Source organism: Rhipicephalus sanguineus, chromosome 5 (genome assembly GCF_013339695.2).
Source record: "Rhipicephalus sanguineus isolate Rsan-2018 chromosome 5, BIME_Rsan_1.4, whole genome shotgun sequence".
Lineage (NCBI taxonomy): Eukaryota > Metazoa > Arthropoda > Arachnida > Ixodida > Ixodidae > Rhipicephalus > Rhipicephalus sanguineus.
The window spans coordinates 116,597,177-116,614,882 of record NC_051180.1 but is presented as its reverse complement, the minus strand read 5'-3'; the positions used below and the strand labels follow the sequence as shown (position 1 = coordinate 116,614,882).

The following is a 17,706-nucleotide window of genomic DNA, read 5'->3' as shown; positions in this document are numbered from 1 at the left end:
CCCTCATCTTCTAGGTGAAAAATAAAGCACCTATTAATTATTATTATTATTACTACTACGAAATCTAAGATGAAATTATATCTGAACGAAAACATGTGAACATACTATAAGTGTACTTTAGATGTCTGGAAGGTTTGAACGCTAGAAAACACCTGCTTGTTCGTATTACAAAATTGTGTAATAGACGCAAGCCTACTTTACGAGGTCGCTACCGCTGATGGAGGTGCACTCCTTTCGATTGATGATTGTCAGCTTTGAAAATGCCACTGCCGTAACAAGCAAGAGCTCGATAAAGCACAGCAAAATGTAGCGTGCGCATGTCGCACATCGAGTTTGCGAATCTCCCTAACAAACTTTTACTCGAGCGGAGCAGTGGAAACTCTACGAACGGGAATCGCTGAGTGGCGCATGATTTAAAACTACACCAATCGCTACACAAGAACGAGTTTTTTCTGTACTAATTGTTGCATTTTAAACTCTACGGACCCGTTTTCTCTCGCTCCCTCTCTCCTCATCTTGGCTGTGTCCTCACACGCGTGCGCGTTCGCATATCCAGGGGACGCGGTAACGCGTGTACGCGTGGTACCGTACCATAAAGATACCTGGCAAATGATTCACCTTCAGAACGTGCATGCATGTGCACCTATTTTTTGCCAGAGTATCTTCAATCCTGGCTTTTGTAACACGCGTGTGCGTTCGCACCTAGGAGACGTGATTATAACGTTATACCCAACAAGATACCCGGCAAATGATGCACCTACAGAACGTGCATGCATGTGCATCTATTTTTTGCCAGAGTTCTTCGATTAAAGCGATTGAAGAACTCAGATTTTTTTTTTTTTGCGTTTGGAAGCTGAGTTTGGCACATATTTTAATCACAGCATTCAGAAAACTCAGTTTAATGCAAAGAGTTTCTTACAATAATTATTGTAGGAAAATTCATGAGTACCACCGGACAATCAACGTTTGCAGTCGGGAACCCTGTGCTTACCAGTCCGATGCAGAAAATTGTGGCCTCCGAGAGTTTACAATTATGATTGTAATCTCGGAGGCTACTATTGATCGTTATCGCGTCATTCACGTGACGTGCGGGCTTGATGGACGATGGGCGTTCAGCCGCGGGCTGCAGTGCGGTACAGCCAGTCGCCCATTGATTTTTGAGTTATTCTAAGGCGTGGGCGAGCGCCACAAGTTTAGGTTGGGCGCCTAGTAATACATTTGTTTCAGTAGTGAGGTCCCTCCACTGGCTGTGAAGATGGGGGGCCTTTTCCGCAGCGAGGAGATGACTCTCTGCCAGCTGTTCCTTCAGTCCGAAGCGGCTTACGGCTGTGTGTCCGAGCTAGGCGAGTTGGGCTTGGTCCAGTTCCGAGATGTAAGTCCGTTCTCACCTTACCCCGCGCTGTCTGATAACACATGTAACCCCACAAGGACATAACAAAATCATTCATTGTATCGCAGTACTTATAATACCGTTTTCTTCGTTACCTGATTTGCCTCTAGCTCAACCCTGACGTCAACGCTTTTCAACGGAAGTTCGTCAATGAAGTTCGTCGCTGCGATGAAATGGAGCGAAAGCTACGTGAGTAATAACCCGCAATTACACTGGACTAAATTACGAGCGATCGTAGCCTCTACTTTCGTCCTAATTTCCATATACATGTTAGTTCAAGGCACCTCTTGTAGCTGTGTTGTGCTCGTCATGTGACTCGATTGCCTTTGCGTTCACGCGCCGCCCTTCAAACGTCGGCCGGCGAGTTTACGTGAGAGCTGCATTATTTTCGTTGTGGAAAGTCGGGCGCAGTGAATGCGTTGTTTTGGCGATTACACATTGTGTTCGGCCAACTGCGTCTCGGGTACCCAATTTTTGTCGTGCGTATATCATATTCAGGATTTCTGGAGAAGGAGATCAAAAAAGATGGGATCCCCATGCTGGACATTGGCGACAACCCAGAGGCGCCACAACCTCGAGAGATGATCGACTTGGAGGTTAGTGGTCAAATAATGCTGCAGCGTTATTCAGCTTTGCAAAGTACCACGAGGTTGAAACAAGGGCAACAAATCTTGCAATAGTGAAATTAAATATTTAACACAAAAAGAAGAACAGCAGTATGAATTGGAAAGCAGAACTTAGTAGATATTCACATTTGTAAAGTTCTGGCAAATTATTGCACAATGCCGTCATCATTACGTGCAAATTTTCACACCCTATCAATTATTCTTGTAATGTTCAGTGTAAATCAATAAGCACTGAGTATCTTTATGTTGCCATTGATTTCAGTGATTTTCTTACATCAAGTAAGTCATACTGCATTCTGCATTCACTTTCTCCAGCTTCTACAGCTAGAATAAGTTCTCACCACTGCCTGCACTTGTAATCGGAATCACGTGCAAAGACATGGTCATTTGCACCTTGGATATAACTTTTCCATAACTGTGATTTTGCAGGCCACATTTGAGAAGCTAGAGAATGAACTGAAAGAGGTGAACACTAATGCCGAAGCTCTGAAGAAGACCTACCTCGAGCTCACTGAGCTGAAGCATATTCTGCGTAAAACTCAGGCATTCTTTGATGAGGTATGTTACTTCCCTGATGTGATCTCTCGGCGTAGTGTCCTTGTAGTGAGCCTTCTTGCTCATAAAATACCAAGGTTTTGTTTCATACTCTGGGCCATACATAGCAGGCAATGCTGCAAAAGCTAGCAAGGTTAAAAAGTGGCAAATATGAACGAAAGATGTAGGTATGTGTAGCATAATTTCATGTAAAAAATTGTCTTATATATTTGTCACGAAATGGGACTCAATTGCATGGAAAGCGTCTCAAATCTGAGCTTATTTACCATCAATTAGGTGACATATATCTGCGGCCAGCGGCCACAGTACGCCACTTGCGATCACAGCCGAGGCACTGCATAGTGGAAGTGCAATTGTGCCCAAATATGATTTGCGTCAACCTTACAGCTACAAGTTGTAACTGTGATGCACATTGTGGTAATTTCATAGCAAGTTTTGCAGATAAAAAGCTGCTCTGCAAAATGTTCTGAGGGAGACTGCTATGGCAGTATTGTTTGCTTAGCTTCTGCAGTGTTTCCTGCTAAGTATGAATTGGGGTGTAGTTCCATTTTCTTAATAGCTTTGCACCCTTTTACTGCATGTCGGCTAAAGTACAGTCATGGACAACTGAAATTCGAACAAAGGAATTACAAACATGAATAGGCTTCACGAGTTATAACCCAAGTGCACTATTTCGGACCACTGATTATGTGGTTTCCAAAGATGGTTTAATCTTGAAATCAAGTGCGCTAGCCAAAATCATGCTTATATCAAGCATACTAGTGGATACAAGAATGAAAGAATGTGTTTTAGTTAACCATAGCTTGTTCCTATTTGATTTGTCCATGACTGTATGTAGTGTTTAGGTGGTAGTAACCTTGCATATGTTTCTGATGAGCTTATAGAGAACAAGCTGTAAGCCACATGGTTGCTTTACTGGATTGTAGTTCTTGCATTACTTGAAAACTAAATCTTTTCTGGACAGCTTTTGGTGCAGCACACAATCAAAAGACGGGGTGGGCTGACTTGCTTAGTGTGATTGGTGTGTTTGGATCTTTCTGTGCGATACCTTAACCTCAGCATGGATTAAAAATTGTACTGACATTGCCAAATTTTTTCACATCTTTTTAAGTTTCCCATGTTGAATAGTTACTAAAGGAACTATTTCTTGAGACAAAAAGCCTTATGTTGGCATAGATCCCCATTACATTAGGAATCTCATTTTAGGAGCTTCAAGCTATTTAAGTTAGGTATGGTAACTTCAAGCAATTCTTTAGCAGATTTGCATATTAAAAGGACTTTATTAAACTTGCAGCACTTAATATTCATTACTTTGTGCTAGCTTGTCCCTATGCAATTCAGAGATGAGAAGGAAAAAATGCTGCACTTATTAGTACTTCTAAAGGCCCTTGGCCTAGGCCATGTCACATGGTATATCGCAGTGTTGCTTCTTCTTGACAACTGCTGCGTTTGTTGCTTGCTGAATATGCAATGTCTGTTAAAGCGTGAACATCAGTAAACTTTGAGATTTTGTCGAAGGGTTTTCATTTTTTTCATGTGTCTAGCAGTGGTTTGTTCCTCTTGATTTATTTAAGCATTTTACTCAAAGGTTTAATGCTGTGGCATACTAAATGTTGGGAAGTGACAATTTGCCGTGTGGCAAGTTGCTGTACTTGAGTTGAGCTGAAAAAATGCCTCGTTCTAGCGGCTCCTGCTCCGGTTTCTTCATTCAGCAGCACTTTGAAGAGTAACTTTAGCTGCTTTTCCGGCCAGGCCTTCCCATTTGACCAATCTCGCCATGTAAGGAGCACATACTCACCTGCGCTGGAACATTATGATAGTGACAGTAGTCTCTTTGTGCTCTTTTACTGTACCCAAGTTCAAAATGACCTTGAGGAGGATGCTACTGTAGATATTTTCTGGCAAATTAGTGGTGGTATTTTGGAGGTCATTATTATTAGTGGTACTAAATTTGTCTTCAATACCTGTTGACGTTGTAGAGTAGTACACAGGAAGAAGTCTTCCAGGTGTAATGAAATGAAATAAGATTAAAGACAAGTGAAGCAGAAATAAAAGACAGGTAATACATGAGAACGACTTACCTACATCTTATAATACCGTATTTGCACGTTTCTACAGCGCCCCCTAATGTAACGCGCAGGTAATTTTACACTGGCAAAATTGAAAAAAATAATAACAATGCCGATTTTGCTTTTGAGCCCGATTGTAATGTGCATACAAATTGGAGGGCTACATTTATCAAAAAAAAGTGCGTATTAGAATCGCGCAAAATACGGTACATCTGTGGATCTAACAATTTAAGAAATGAAACCGGTGGCATCTCAGCCTTGCTGTTTTTTTAGGATCGCTTAATCTTTACCTTCGTGCCTCCTCACTTCTAGTAAAAAGCTGGTTCATCACAAGCTAATCTTCTTTAATATCACTTGAGTTTTATCATTGTAGTTTTTTGACCCATTATGAACAATTACTGGAATCTTCTGCATCTATGCAGCGTAGTAGTCAAACCTGTGCAAGATTGGTCTGTTCACATTACCTTACCTTCTTTGTAAAGTGCTGTTCTTTGTTGAGAGAGGGCATTCTTCGTATGCTAGGCCATACGCAAGAATTTCTTTCTTCCTACGCAACACAGTTGCATAAGAGATAAATTAAGGCAGGCTAAAACACAAGGCTAGCAGTCAGTCTGTCAAAAAATGCCTGAGTAGAGGGGAACAGGCCACTGTGATGTTGCTGACCTTGTGTTATTTTCCTTTTGACCCATTGCAAAAAATTTGCTCATTTTCTTGTTGAACGTTATGCGTATTTCTGAAACTGATTGTGTTGTTTGTTTCTTTCTCATTTTTTTTAAAGATACCTTCGGTTCAGGTAGCTGGAAATTTTTCCTAATTCAGTCTTGTCCTGGTGCAGTCTTGATTTCTGTGTGCTTGCTTCTTGGGGCAAAAAATATAATCTGCTTTTTTATATAACTGTACTAAGCCCAAACATGTATCTTTTTATTGATGTGGCCATTCAGCTATTATGTAAGATATTAACTTTGTTGGCAAAATTGATCTTGAAGCTGTATTCTTATTATGATGCTTGGCCTGAAAACTTTGTTGACTAACCAGCATAGAAATTTGTCTCCACTGGTTACAGGCCTTTGATAGTTAATGAAATAGGTCATCGAATCAGCGCGATAGAACTTGTATGTGCTAATGAAATTCTGTCATGCGACTTCAAAATTAGAAGACTTTCTTAAGGGGCACTTAAGTTGTTGAGCGTCTCATGAATTATGTGGTCTTGAAATTTGCAGTTAGTTTATTCAGTTTGCTGTCCCAATCTCACTGTAGATCAGTGTAATTGTTTTAACATATTTTAACAGCATTGCAGTAAATTTTTGGCAGCATTGATTTGGCATTCATGGTAGCAGTGCCTTACTTTTGCATGTAAAAAGTAAGAAAATTCATTACTGTGATTGGTGAAAAGAGTCTTTTAAACTGTATGTGAATTTGAATCAAAAAGCGAAAATATTTGGTGTGCATATAGGCACGCACAAGAAATTTCAGTTGGCAGAGCGAATGACAGGGCCAGTTGGTGCATTTCAAAAACTGTATCAAGTATTAAAAAAACACACCTAGATGAAGCAGTGCATGCATATGTCAATACACGTATTTTGTAGCGCATAGTGCAGTTTTCACGATGGTAAAATGCTTTGTCATTTCTCAAGATTATCACAATCTCTTAGCTTAATTGGCATGTTGTAACAGTGATTAATGTGTGAGATCGGTACACTGAATTGAGTCGGAGTAGGTAGTGGATCCACCATATAATGTTCAACCATGGATTCATATCAAGGCCAATTTAGGTTGTGGGTTAACCATATAGTGGGTAACCACAGATTTCCATCAGGGCCAACTTAAACTTGTTCAGTTTCACATTTGCGCCCACAGAGAGTACATTTGTAAACAAGGACATTACTTGAGCAGGAAGGTATTAATGCTCAAATCTGAATTTTAGGGTTCCATTTTCTCTGTTTGCATGTGATACATTATGCATGACAAGGTGAACAGTGATCTACGAAAACTTGTTGCCCCCTTGTGAAATTTAGAATTATCACTACGAAGTTGATTGTGCTTATTTTTGGTAAATCGCTTTCTAAATTACTGCTAACAGCCAATCCAAAAACAGTTAGTGTATGCTGTCTTAGTGAACATTGCTAGAGTACTCTCACAATGGAGGAGAAAAATACTCATATATATGGCACATATTGGCTTCTGATGTTGCTGGATTTTGGGCTTTAATGCAAGCGAAGCCACATGCAAAATAGACAAATTAAAGGAGGAGGTGGACTGCTCATTAGCCAGGACTTGACTATTACATAAATTTCCATCTCCCTTCACGGTATTTATCTTAGTAAACCTTGTGGAGCATGCAGCAACTTTAGGCGAGTGGCGAAACTCGAACCAAAATTTAAATGTGGGCGCAGTTGCTACGTTTTTATTTCTTGTTTGCTGGTGGGGACACCATAATCCCTTTCACACTCAAGAAGTTGGTTTGGCTTTGGCCATTACAGGAGAAGTGCTGTGTACCCTTTTTTCTTTGTCACTTCGGCCTATTTACTAATCAAAGCAGTGAATCTCATACAGCCTGTTGGCACTATATGTTAATGAGGAAGACTAGGACATTGGTTTACTGTACCTGAAGTTGTTTTTAAAGTTGCTGGTTGCTCACAACTGTGTTTGTTTGAGACATTGTGAAACTGAAATTTCCCTTACCCCCCTCTTAATGGTTCAGTGATCTCTCTCTTGGTGCTTTGTTATCATGGTTCCCCCGTCTTCTCTCTTTCTTGTCTTGCTCGTGTCTGCAACTAACCTGCTTTTCTGTCTCTGGCTCTGTCCTCTGCTATGATGTGGGAGTCCCTTTTCACAATCTTGAAATAAAGAAAAAACACTGGGAGCAATCCTCACACATGGTGGCCAAGAGATGCCGTGCAGACGAATTGGGAGCGGGACAGGTTGGGGGTGTTTTGCATGCGCACTGCCCCAGTAGCAAAAATTGCATTTGTGGATCGATGTGTTGCATGACAGTGCAGATCACTGTTCTGGTGTATCAAAACCAGTAAAGTGCATTGTGGATAGGTTTTTGCCGTGCGAGTCTGATTATGTGCAGAGTTTTACCTTTGATTAAAGCCGAGCCTCTGTGGACATTGGAGCAAATGTGTTGGGGACCAACATCCTTGGCGCATGAAAGACACCTAATGCTATGTCTCTTGAGTTACACCAGATTGCCTTTACAGAACTAACGCATTGACCAACACCCTGATTTTCATGAGGTGTTTCGTATCCGCAGAGAGGATTTCAGTGCAACAGAACCAGAACAGTATGCACACAAGCAGTCTGGGTGTAAACACGTGCATGTTAGCGCATGTAGTATGCGTAAATGCAGACAGATAGGACAGGATTGTCCTGGTTTTGGCAGGCTGCTATTCTTTCTGTAATTAATGAATATTCCCAGAAATTGACCGTTCTTTTGTCCTTTGGTTTGGCTTCGACCCACACAGCACACTTGTACTATGACCAGTTCAGGCTCTTGGCATTGGTGCCTGATGCCACCTGTGGCCATTTCCCATCATTGTTCAGTGCCTGCTAAGCACAAAATTAAAAACAAAGTTGTTGTGTTGTCCTTAAGTGTACGCTATGATGTTGCAAACAGACTGAACTCTGCACATACTCATGGATAGAAAGCATGTAGTACAGTTAGTTTGACTTGATGCTGTTCAGGAGCCTCCTAGTGTAGCTCCTTTTCTTGAACCTGTGGAAAGCATGCATGTGCTGTCATCCCATATGGCTGTTTTCAAAGCAGAGGAGTCATCCGGTGTGGCATTTCTCGGGGAAAGCACCGAGCTTGTTTGCAGAGCCCAGTGCTGTAATCGTGGACGTCTGATAAGCTGCGGCATCTATGCGTTGCATGCACTTGCCTTGTGCTTACCTTAGACGTTTTAATGATCAACACCCTCTCCGATGTTTTAGCAAATGCTTTAAATAATTCCGTGCAGCAGAGAGATTGCTTTTTAGTGACACGGTGTTCACATCTGGGAGAATCTGATGTTTCGTAGTAACGGTGGATACAATCATAAGTAAGCAACCAAAACATTCTAATGGACTTTTAGATTATCTAGTTGTTGTGATCGTAGAAATGAGTTCACCAACCTTTCAAAGCAACGCCCATTGCGTAGTGGGTCTCTCTGGTGGTGCATTTTCGTGCAAATATTTGTGTAGCTGCTTTACTGTCTTGTTAACTACAGTATGCATTTGCTGAAACATATGGTAGTGCATTAGAATTGTGCTGGCCTACGTAGCTGTGGCCTATTCATTGTGCAGAAGTGGGATAAGCTGCCTGGGTGCATCCTTGTCGAAACTTGGTGCTTTGCGAATGGCATTAGGGGCACTATGTTGCAAGATCTGTTGCTTTGACAAGGAGGTGATCACGCATCTTCGCACGAATATCACAGGCCACCAACACGGCTGAAGATTACAGCCGAACTTGGGCCCTCACCCACCCTCTCCCCTCTTCTAGTAGAAATCATGGCCCTCTTGGTTTGCGTTACAGTTTTCCAGCACCAAGAGAGCTTTTCTGTGCTGTTCTCCAAGCCTAACATTTCATTACCACACTAACCCTGTACTTTACACTGCGAGCTCCATTGCACTTTTTCTTGCTCCCTCTGTCTTTTATCACACTTACGCTTTTGCTGTAATTTACTGGTGCAGCGCCCTTTTAACATCGCTCGGTGCGCACATTTTAGAGTTCTGTTCATTGCAAATTTTCTTGGACCACAAGATCTGGAAAAACGTTTGGTGTTTGGATTTCCAGTGCTTAACTCGCATATGCAGACAACATACTGATTATTTATTAAATAATTTTTACGCAGTGCAGCCCCATTGGGCTACAGCAGGAGTGGAAAGGGAAACAAATATCAAGAAAGTTGTAGTGCGTGTAAAACAATGTGAGACATGGCATTGAACACATTATAAAAACAATGCATCAAATAGCCTTACAAATGTTCAAATAAACCAAGAACACAGGCAGCACAGTCCAAAATTTTTTCACTGAAGTCATGTAATGGCAAGGAAAGAGTAAAGCAAGGGAGTACATTCCAACTATATCTACAAACTGAAACAAATAAACAATGTAAATGTGTTTAAATGTGTGTAGAAAGGAGTTATGTTAATGTCATCAATGGTGTTACAATTACAAACTGCTTGGAAATTTATATATTTTCTTTAGGCCTTGTAATCTGTTAGGTTGACTGTTGTACACGTGAAATGGTTGTATACATACTTAGCCACTCCGCCTCTATCGATCATTGCTTGTGAAGTTCTGTATTCTAACTTTATGACAAGTAACGTCTTTTGTGTAGAAACACTAGCTAGATGGAAGTGCTTTTGTCTCTGTAATAGCTGCGCCTCAACATTTTACAGCCTTGAAGCAAAAGTCACCAGATATTGTAACACTATGCAGTACTTTTCCGAATTTACAACATAGCTACGTCACTTACTCTTTACAAGCTATAATCTGGAGCACAAGGCAAGAAAGGTGCATTGATGTGCTGGTGTAAGCACAGTTCCTCCTGGAATATATATTTTTTTTGTCTTCTATTATTTGTGGTTTCATGCATGGTTCACAGAGCACTTACTCTTGCATGTATTTATACTTTATAATCCATATTTGCATAGCACATTTCGTAAGGCATGATGCATCTATGTTGATACCTGCATGGCTTTCACAAATTTTTTGTCTTTTATTATTCCTTCCTTTCTTTACTAAGGCTTGCCCATTCTTCAGATAAACTTGTGAAGTGTGGTTTACATTAAAGTGTACTGGTACATTCGAGTAATCAGCGTTATCAATCCTATAAGTTGACGCCTATGCGACATTAATTTATGTTTAGCTTTGTTGAGCTGCTTAACATTTGGTATGCTATGTGGGGAGTGTTTAAGCATTACGTGCACTTGTTGCAATGAAATTTGGATATTATGCAGCTATTGGACCAGACCAGCCCAGACAATGCTTTCTCTTTTCACATTGACTTTTGCTGTAGACATTGTAGACTGCTGCTTGCAGAGCAATGAAAGCAAATGCAAGGAAGTGTTTTCAGTCCAAAACTCGCAAGCACTTGGCACCACTTACCTAAGACCCTTGACTTCAGAAGGTCATTATGCTTGAATTGTTTAGGGCTGTCATTGATTGCTCTTGTGCTTTCATATTATACATAGCTCTTTGTAGCATAAGTTCATTTGTTATGCTGATGTGTCTGAATACAAATGGGATTTAATTACCTTTTAAACAGACAGATATGGTAAATTCAACTTAAGGGTAGCTGTATTATCTCACTAAGCAGAATACACTCAACATTAAGACATATAATACACTCAACATTAATCAACATTAAAAGTTAAAGGGGCCTTGCAACACCTTTTGAACATGGTCAGAAAATGCTACAGATTTGTATTCGAGGCTCCTGTGACCATGTGAGCCAAAAATAGCACTGAAGTGGCATGGAAAGTACAATTAAATTTCAATGTCAGCTAGAAATCGCTCTTTCTTCTCTCGGCAAATGATGCCATGTACCCAACATCAACTGCATCATATACCCAAAAGCACACGGACACTGCCATTGGCGGAATTGAGTGTCTTGAGCTGTGTAGTTACCATGGCTGTCATGGTGTGTCGTGACGTGCTCACACCAAGTTGTACACTATTGCCCTCGTGACCACATTGAAAGTGAGCCACGCATTCAAAGAAAGCAAGAAAGTCCTCAAGGTCATGACACGTGCTGCTGATGATGTATGGACTTAGCTGCTTGCCCCCTTGTCATACCGTACCCCCCCCCCCCTATGTGAATTGCAAGACAGTGTGTTCTTGGCTGGCTGGTTCTTTTAAAAGTGTGTGCTTTAATGCCCCCGGATGTCTGGTATGTCATGCCTGCTCAGGTGTTGTAGCTAGGTGTCGTTCTAAGATGCTTATTTCCTACGATAGGGGAGTGTCTGGTAAATTGATTAGGCTGCAGGATTAAATTTTTTTTCAGCAGCTGGCATAGCACTTATAAAAACTTATAGAATGGCTATGTATAAAGACTATTGTTAGCTTAGAGGGGTCTGCTTGCACTGTGACATGAAGCGTTTGAGTCGTACAGAGAGCTGAACATGAAGTATTTTGCTGCTCTGACTGTGTTGAGACAGTGATAGGGAGTAAAAATGCTTATGTACCAAAATTCGATGACAATTTAAAAGCTGACTGTAAACGTACGGCTCTCTGAACGTGCTATCACTCATCTTGTTTTGCCAAGTAATCGTGAGATGACGAGGAATGGGCAAGCCTTTGATTTTCAGCATTTTCCTGCCCTGTTAGTACCCTTTCCCTCTACACTCCTTTCCCCCACCCAAACCTCCCTGTTCCTTCAATGGGCCAAGGGGACAGAAGAGCAGGCTTGTGCGTACAATGCGAGTGCGTTTGTCACACCAGGCGGGATTTCATCACCGTGCACAGATGCACGACCCGAGCGCCCAGGAAGAGCACGTCATGCTGCTGGGAGACGAGGGCCTCAGGGCTGGCGGACAGGCCCTCAGGCTCGGGTGAGCTAACATCGAGGCTTGCGTCACATTGCACGCAGGCACAGCTGAGGAAAGGAGAGGCACAGCAACGGACACTCTTGCAGCATTACTCATTTGTGCAGGGCTTAAAAAGCATGGTGCATTGTTCACAGTGCTTAGCTTCATCTTGGCATTGCTTGCTAGCAGTGAGGTGGTTGCATCTAGTGTACCTGTCTGTACCGCAGAAGCCTCTGGACTTGAGCTCTCGATAGAGCTTCATGACTGAAAAACAAAAGAAAGATTGCACAAAAATGAGTCAATGGGAGGAAGCGCTGCAGTCTTCAAAGTGGAATAGTATTAGGGGATTTTAACCTATCCCCTCTTCAGTTTTTACATCTTATTTGCATTGTGGTGTTGCAAAGGCACTTGTTTTCACCTATCCACATATTTTAGGGTCAACACTGTTGAGAATGTTATACAGTGTTAGTATCATTACTACATCAGAGTCCTAAGGTGTCAAAACTAATGTGAAACCCTGCACTGCAGCGCGTGTCGTGGCTAGTTGTGAAGTTTTGATGCAATAAATCCTGTTATTGAACTACTGCATCAGTAGCCTACAAAGTGCATGAACTGCCAACTAATAGTACTGGTAATAGTGCCAGCAGTACTACCTGCTCAATCTCAACCGAACTGCATGTGATCTTCAGCGCATCATTCAAGCGTACTCGTACTCGTTTCACATTTTTATCGCAGAAACTTTTTTTTTGTTCTGTACTAAATATGCAGAAATGGAATGTGGATGGTTTGTAACTTAACCCGGACATAGCACTTGCAAGACTCGCACTCTAGCTAGCTGCATTGCCTTGGAAAATCTTGGCACATTCAGCCATAACAGATAAGTGTTTTGCTTTGCTTGCATCCTTCTCAGCTGTGCTAAACTGCATTTACAATAGCCTGTTTTGTAAATTGAGCATATTCACGTACCTTTACATGTGCATCTTTGTTGTAGTGCTTACTCTTAAAATTTCTTTCAGTGTTGTGCACTGAGCGCGGTTGATGTCTGTCAAATGTCGGATTTGAACCTCTTGCCTCCGTTATGTTTAACAGCACAATTTTCATTGCGACTTACTTGTTATGAACACTGCGTCACCCATTTTGAATGGGGCTGGTTATTTACGGTGTGCTATAGACAACAGTAGTAATAATCGTTTGCTACTAAAACTTCCTACTGTCACTGTTTCTACTACCCCTGTTGGACGAGAAGGTGTGTGCCATAAATTGTCTGCTGCGTGGGTGTATCCAGCATTTATAGACAAAAAGATGTGTGCAGTACAATGGGTTAAAGGAAATTAAGCGTACTCAGCACCACAGCGCAGGGGGAGAATAAGACGAAACAATCTTAACATGCATACTGAGTTACAATGTTCTTTCTTTTTATGTCCAGAGAAAAAGGAATTTTGTAATGGCAGACACAGAAAAGCCAGATAGCATTTCATCATTTGCCCGCAATTCCCATATTGTAGCTCCACACGAGATGGGATGCTCTTTAGTGAATTTAATGTCATTATGTTAAGCGACGAAAATGTTTTGCCCACTGCAAGGTATGAGGAGCAAGTAAAACTTATTTTAAGCGTACACTGTACCTCGCATCGCATCGATGTGCTATTCGGAGAGATGCAGGCTGTAGAGTGCAACCTAACCAAGAGAAGCAAGTGGTCATAGCAGGAAACTGCAGCACTAAAGTAAAAAGGAAAGCTTTCGTGTATTGACTTGTTTTATTGTTAACTACAGAAGCTGCTGTAAACTAAAAATATATATAACTAAGCTGTTTTGCTGTTTTGACATTATTGTACAACTGGTACAGCTTTTCTCTAGCTCAATAGTACAAATGCACTGTTAAACTTTCCAAGGTTTACAATTGAAAAGAGGCTTTCACTGTTACCTCATCTTTGGGAACACTTAACTGCCTTGACGTGTTACGCTAATCATAATTTCCAAAAATCATATGTGGGCCTAGCTGCCTATCAGGCAAAGCATAAGAGTAGCTTGCCCTGCCAATTCATACATAAATTCAGGAGCTGCTCTAGCATTTGTACTGACTTGAGTAACATTGCTTGCCTGTGCAAACTTCAAGCATTGTATCTGCATAGGATGGATGCTTGCTGAATACATGCTAACCACTACTAGCCAAGTCTTCTATTGGTTGGTAGGATGATCACTTTTTCAAGCCTCTGCTGTCACAAAGATAGCAGTAGTCTTATTGGCAACTGCCTCTAAGCTTGTCGTAGAATAAAGTGCTGAGACTACAGACACACAGCCGTTCTTACTTTTTATACTTTCTTTCTGGTACGATACGCCTGTGGAATGATTTCAAAGTTTCTTCTACAGTGGCAGGGACAATGCTGAACAAAATAATTTCATATTTCAGAGTAAAGTGCATCGATTACATATTTGCAATCTATATTTCTACTGAAAATGCCCATCAGTAGCCCTTGCTGTATTAGTGGGGTGAAAGTTAGTGAAATCAGCCTGTTGCGAAGGCTATGTCTTGAAGTAGTAATTCTTTTTTCATTTTATGGCAAAGGCTGCTGTCTTAAGCAGTTGGTTACTTCATAGCTAGTTTTATAGCACTAGATAACAGATGGAAAGGATGTAAGATAGGTGTTAGCTATGCACAAAATGAGCATGCACCACGCATGCCATGCATGGATCATGCTGCATCTCCAAACGTAGCTAGCGTGCACATGCCTTGTTTGTTCTTGAGTTTTTAATCATATTGCAACTCTCAGCTGCATGCATGGCATGTGATGACTGCGGATAGTGTGATTACCCAAGGCAGAGTAAAAGGTGCCTTTCGTCTTATCTGTTGACTATTGTTTTATTGCGCTATAAACCTTCGTCGACGTGCTTCATGTGTACAGCACATTGAGATAGTACCACACAGTGAATGCCAGCCTGTGGACCAAGAGTGACGTTGCATGGCCAGCCCTGCGGCATGGCATCTAACCCCCTTAATTTCCCTTGTGCAGTTTGCTGGCTGAGTAATGATATGCTAAACAAGTGAAGCTACCTAACATTATTGCACGTATTCAACACAGTCCATTTGCATTTGCCCCATTAACACTACGTTTTTTCGTTTCGTTTCACTAGTGTGCGAGTCGTGTTCATCATTGAGGCTGTGTACGATCTGAAATGTGCCAGATATAGCCTAGTTGTTTTGGTAGTTTGTTATAGTGCCAGTTTAGGTGAGCGGTTGTTTGGCCTTTGCTTTGTGTTTTACTAATGAAACATTGAAGGCAATGCATTGTTTTAGACAGTCTTGATTTTGTGTCCCTGTAGTTATGGTGCACCTACCGGGTGGACATAAACTGTACAGTAACAATTTGCTGTATTTTCTTACTCTATGCGCTGTAACATTTTACTCGCATCACAAAAAATCATTTGAATGTGCAAAATGGAAGTGGGGGAAATGGCCTCTCATCCAGCTGAACGTCTTTTTTTTTTCATGGGGTGCGGCCCATTCCTTGTACTCTCTCAACCTAGGAAGCACAGAACGGTGTCACTGTGAACAGCAGACTCGCTGAACACAATTTTCCGATGCTGTCTCGTTAGATTGTTACGGCACTTGGAGAGTGCTCAAACGGTTCTGTGCGCAAGACTCTTTTAGTACAATGGTGTGTGTGGGCTCAACAGCCACTGGAAACCTCGCTGCTCTGAAAACAGACTTGTGTTCAAGACTCTCCAGTATTTCTTCTTACTAACGTGGTCCGCTGTTGGACCATTGTCTCAGACTCGTAGCATCATTGTTGTCCGTCACCTTCCTCGAGCACCCCTTTCTTTCCCTCTGTGTCTCGTATCCTCCTTGCTGTGTTGTGGCATGGTCTGTCGGTTTTCATGTTTTGCTGCAACATTACACCCTTCCTATCCCCTCCCTCTGTCATCGAGGTTGTCGTGATGAAACAGTGTACCTCATGTCTGTGTCTGCCGGATTGGCACCAATGCAGCAATCGCATGCTCGGACCGGGGAGTTAGAGCACATGCATCTCCAATTGGTGCCTAGTGATATGACAGCATCTTCGTCCATGCAACTTGGGTAGGTCACATCCTCTTCTGTCTACTGTGTAGACATCTAGCTTCTTGAGCTTTGGTGCTGGTACCGAGCTTTTCTGGTGCACACTAGTGAACCCCAGCTTAGGGTGCTGGTTGATGCTTGTCTACATAGTTGGGGATATGTCATGGCACATAGATTCTCGTGTACCACAGCAGCTTTATTTCACATGTCGTTGCACACTGGCATAATGCACAAGCACTTTTTTTCTGGCAGTCACATTAGCTTTTTCTTTCCTTTTTTTTTATGTGAAAACATCACATCAAGGTCTGGACTTGAAAACAGGTCTTCCCAGTTTCACCCGTTTGCACGGCCCTCGGGCATACTTCACTTGCCGGCTCAAAACTGCCTGGCACGATCAGTTACAGTCCTCTGCTTGTTAGGTTGACTTATTTCTCTTGTTCTGCAAAGCACTAAAATTTGGTGGGGCCTAAAAAATATTGGAAGACAACAATGCTTGAAGCAGGTCTGGTTTGTGAGTGACATTGTTATTATGCTAGTCTAAGAATGCAGGAACATAAGCATAAAAAAAAAGAAAACAAGATTGAATGAACTGCAGCACACTTCAGAAGAAGTTGGTTAACATGCATGGTTAGGGGCTGCACAATGGACAAGTACGAAGGAGAGCCAAACACTCTGTTTCATGATTGTTGTTACCCTTTATTCAAGAGTGTTTCTTACACTGGCTCCAACACGGAGTGCAAAACTTGATTTGCTGGAAACTGTCTTGTTCAATCTTATCACATACATGACCCAATCATTGTGTTCTTATACTTGCTTAGGAAACTGATTTTAAATAATATTCTTCAGATAGCCATTTGAACTACAGCCTTCTCGTACCAAGGCTTATTTCTTTACCGAAGTGTAGCTTAAGGGCATGAAAATCAATCGGTTATGTAAATAACCCTCTCAAACGTCACTATTAAAATTTAAGCACTGTCAATCAATGAAGGAACGTACAGCTTCAGGATACATGGAAATGTTTCAATATTCTTATCCGTGTTTTTCGAGGCAAAACAAGGAGTACCTGCAGTTCCAGCATGCAATATGCAGCTGCATGCAATAGGTTTTGAATCTTCAAGGCGATATTGACCAGACAAAAGTAAGGAAAGACGGAGGCCTGAAGTGATGAGAGGCCGACGAGCAAGGAATGCCATCACAGCCACAACTTCAACAATAGGACTTGCGTTCATCAGGGTGGCAAGTGCTTTGCTTAATACAATTTCTTGTACGCGTAATTTGCTATCACACATCTTCAGTAAGGAAGTAGGTGGGGACGGGAAGTGAAATAAGGGACGGACGCAGGGAGGTTAGGGGTATAACAGGGTAGCAGCTGATTGTGGTACTGGTGTTAGGGTTTGTTAATGAAGCGGAAATAGAAACCAAGTGTGGCAAGAATTTTATCACTTCAGGGTAATCTTGTGATGTGCACTTTTAGATGGAGCATCCGATAGATGCGTA

The 17,706-nt window shown here is 41.7% G+C and overlaps 1 protein-coding gene across 3 annotated transcripts in view; it reads left to right on the top strand.

Moving 5' to 3' along the window:
- Positions 1 to 1,070: 1,070 nt before the first annotated feature.
- The window catches only part of LOC119394178 (V-type proton ATPase 116 kDa subunit a 1), a 53,503-nt gene continuing 36,867 nt past the window's right edge, over positions 1,071 to 17,706 (top strand). Inside the window, exons 1-5 of one of the 3 annotated variants that reach the window (XM_037661440.2) lie at positions 1,071 to 1,372; positions 1,501 to 1,579; positions 1,889 to 1,986; positions 2,446 to 2,574; positions 12,094 to 12,179. In XM_037661440.2, coding sequence (XP_037517368.1) covers positions 1,256 to 1,372; positions 1,501 to 1,579; positions 1,889 to 1,986; positions 2,446 to 2,574; positions 12,094 to 12,179 — 509 coding nt within the window. In that variant the 5' untranslated portion in view covers positions 1,071 to 1,255. Of the gene's footprint in view, positions 1,373 to 1,500; positions 1,580 to 1,888; positions 1,987 to 2,445; positions 2,575 to 12,069; positions 12,180 to 16,141; positions 16,231 to 17,706 lie in introns of all 3 variants that reach the window. The other 2 variants (XM_037661438.2, XM_037661439.2) reach the window with 2 other exon arrangements.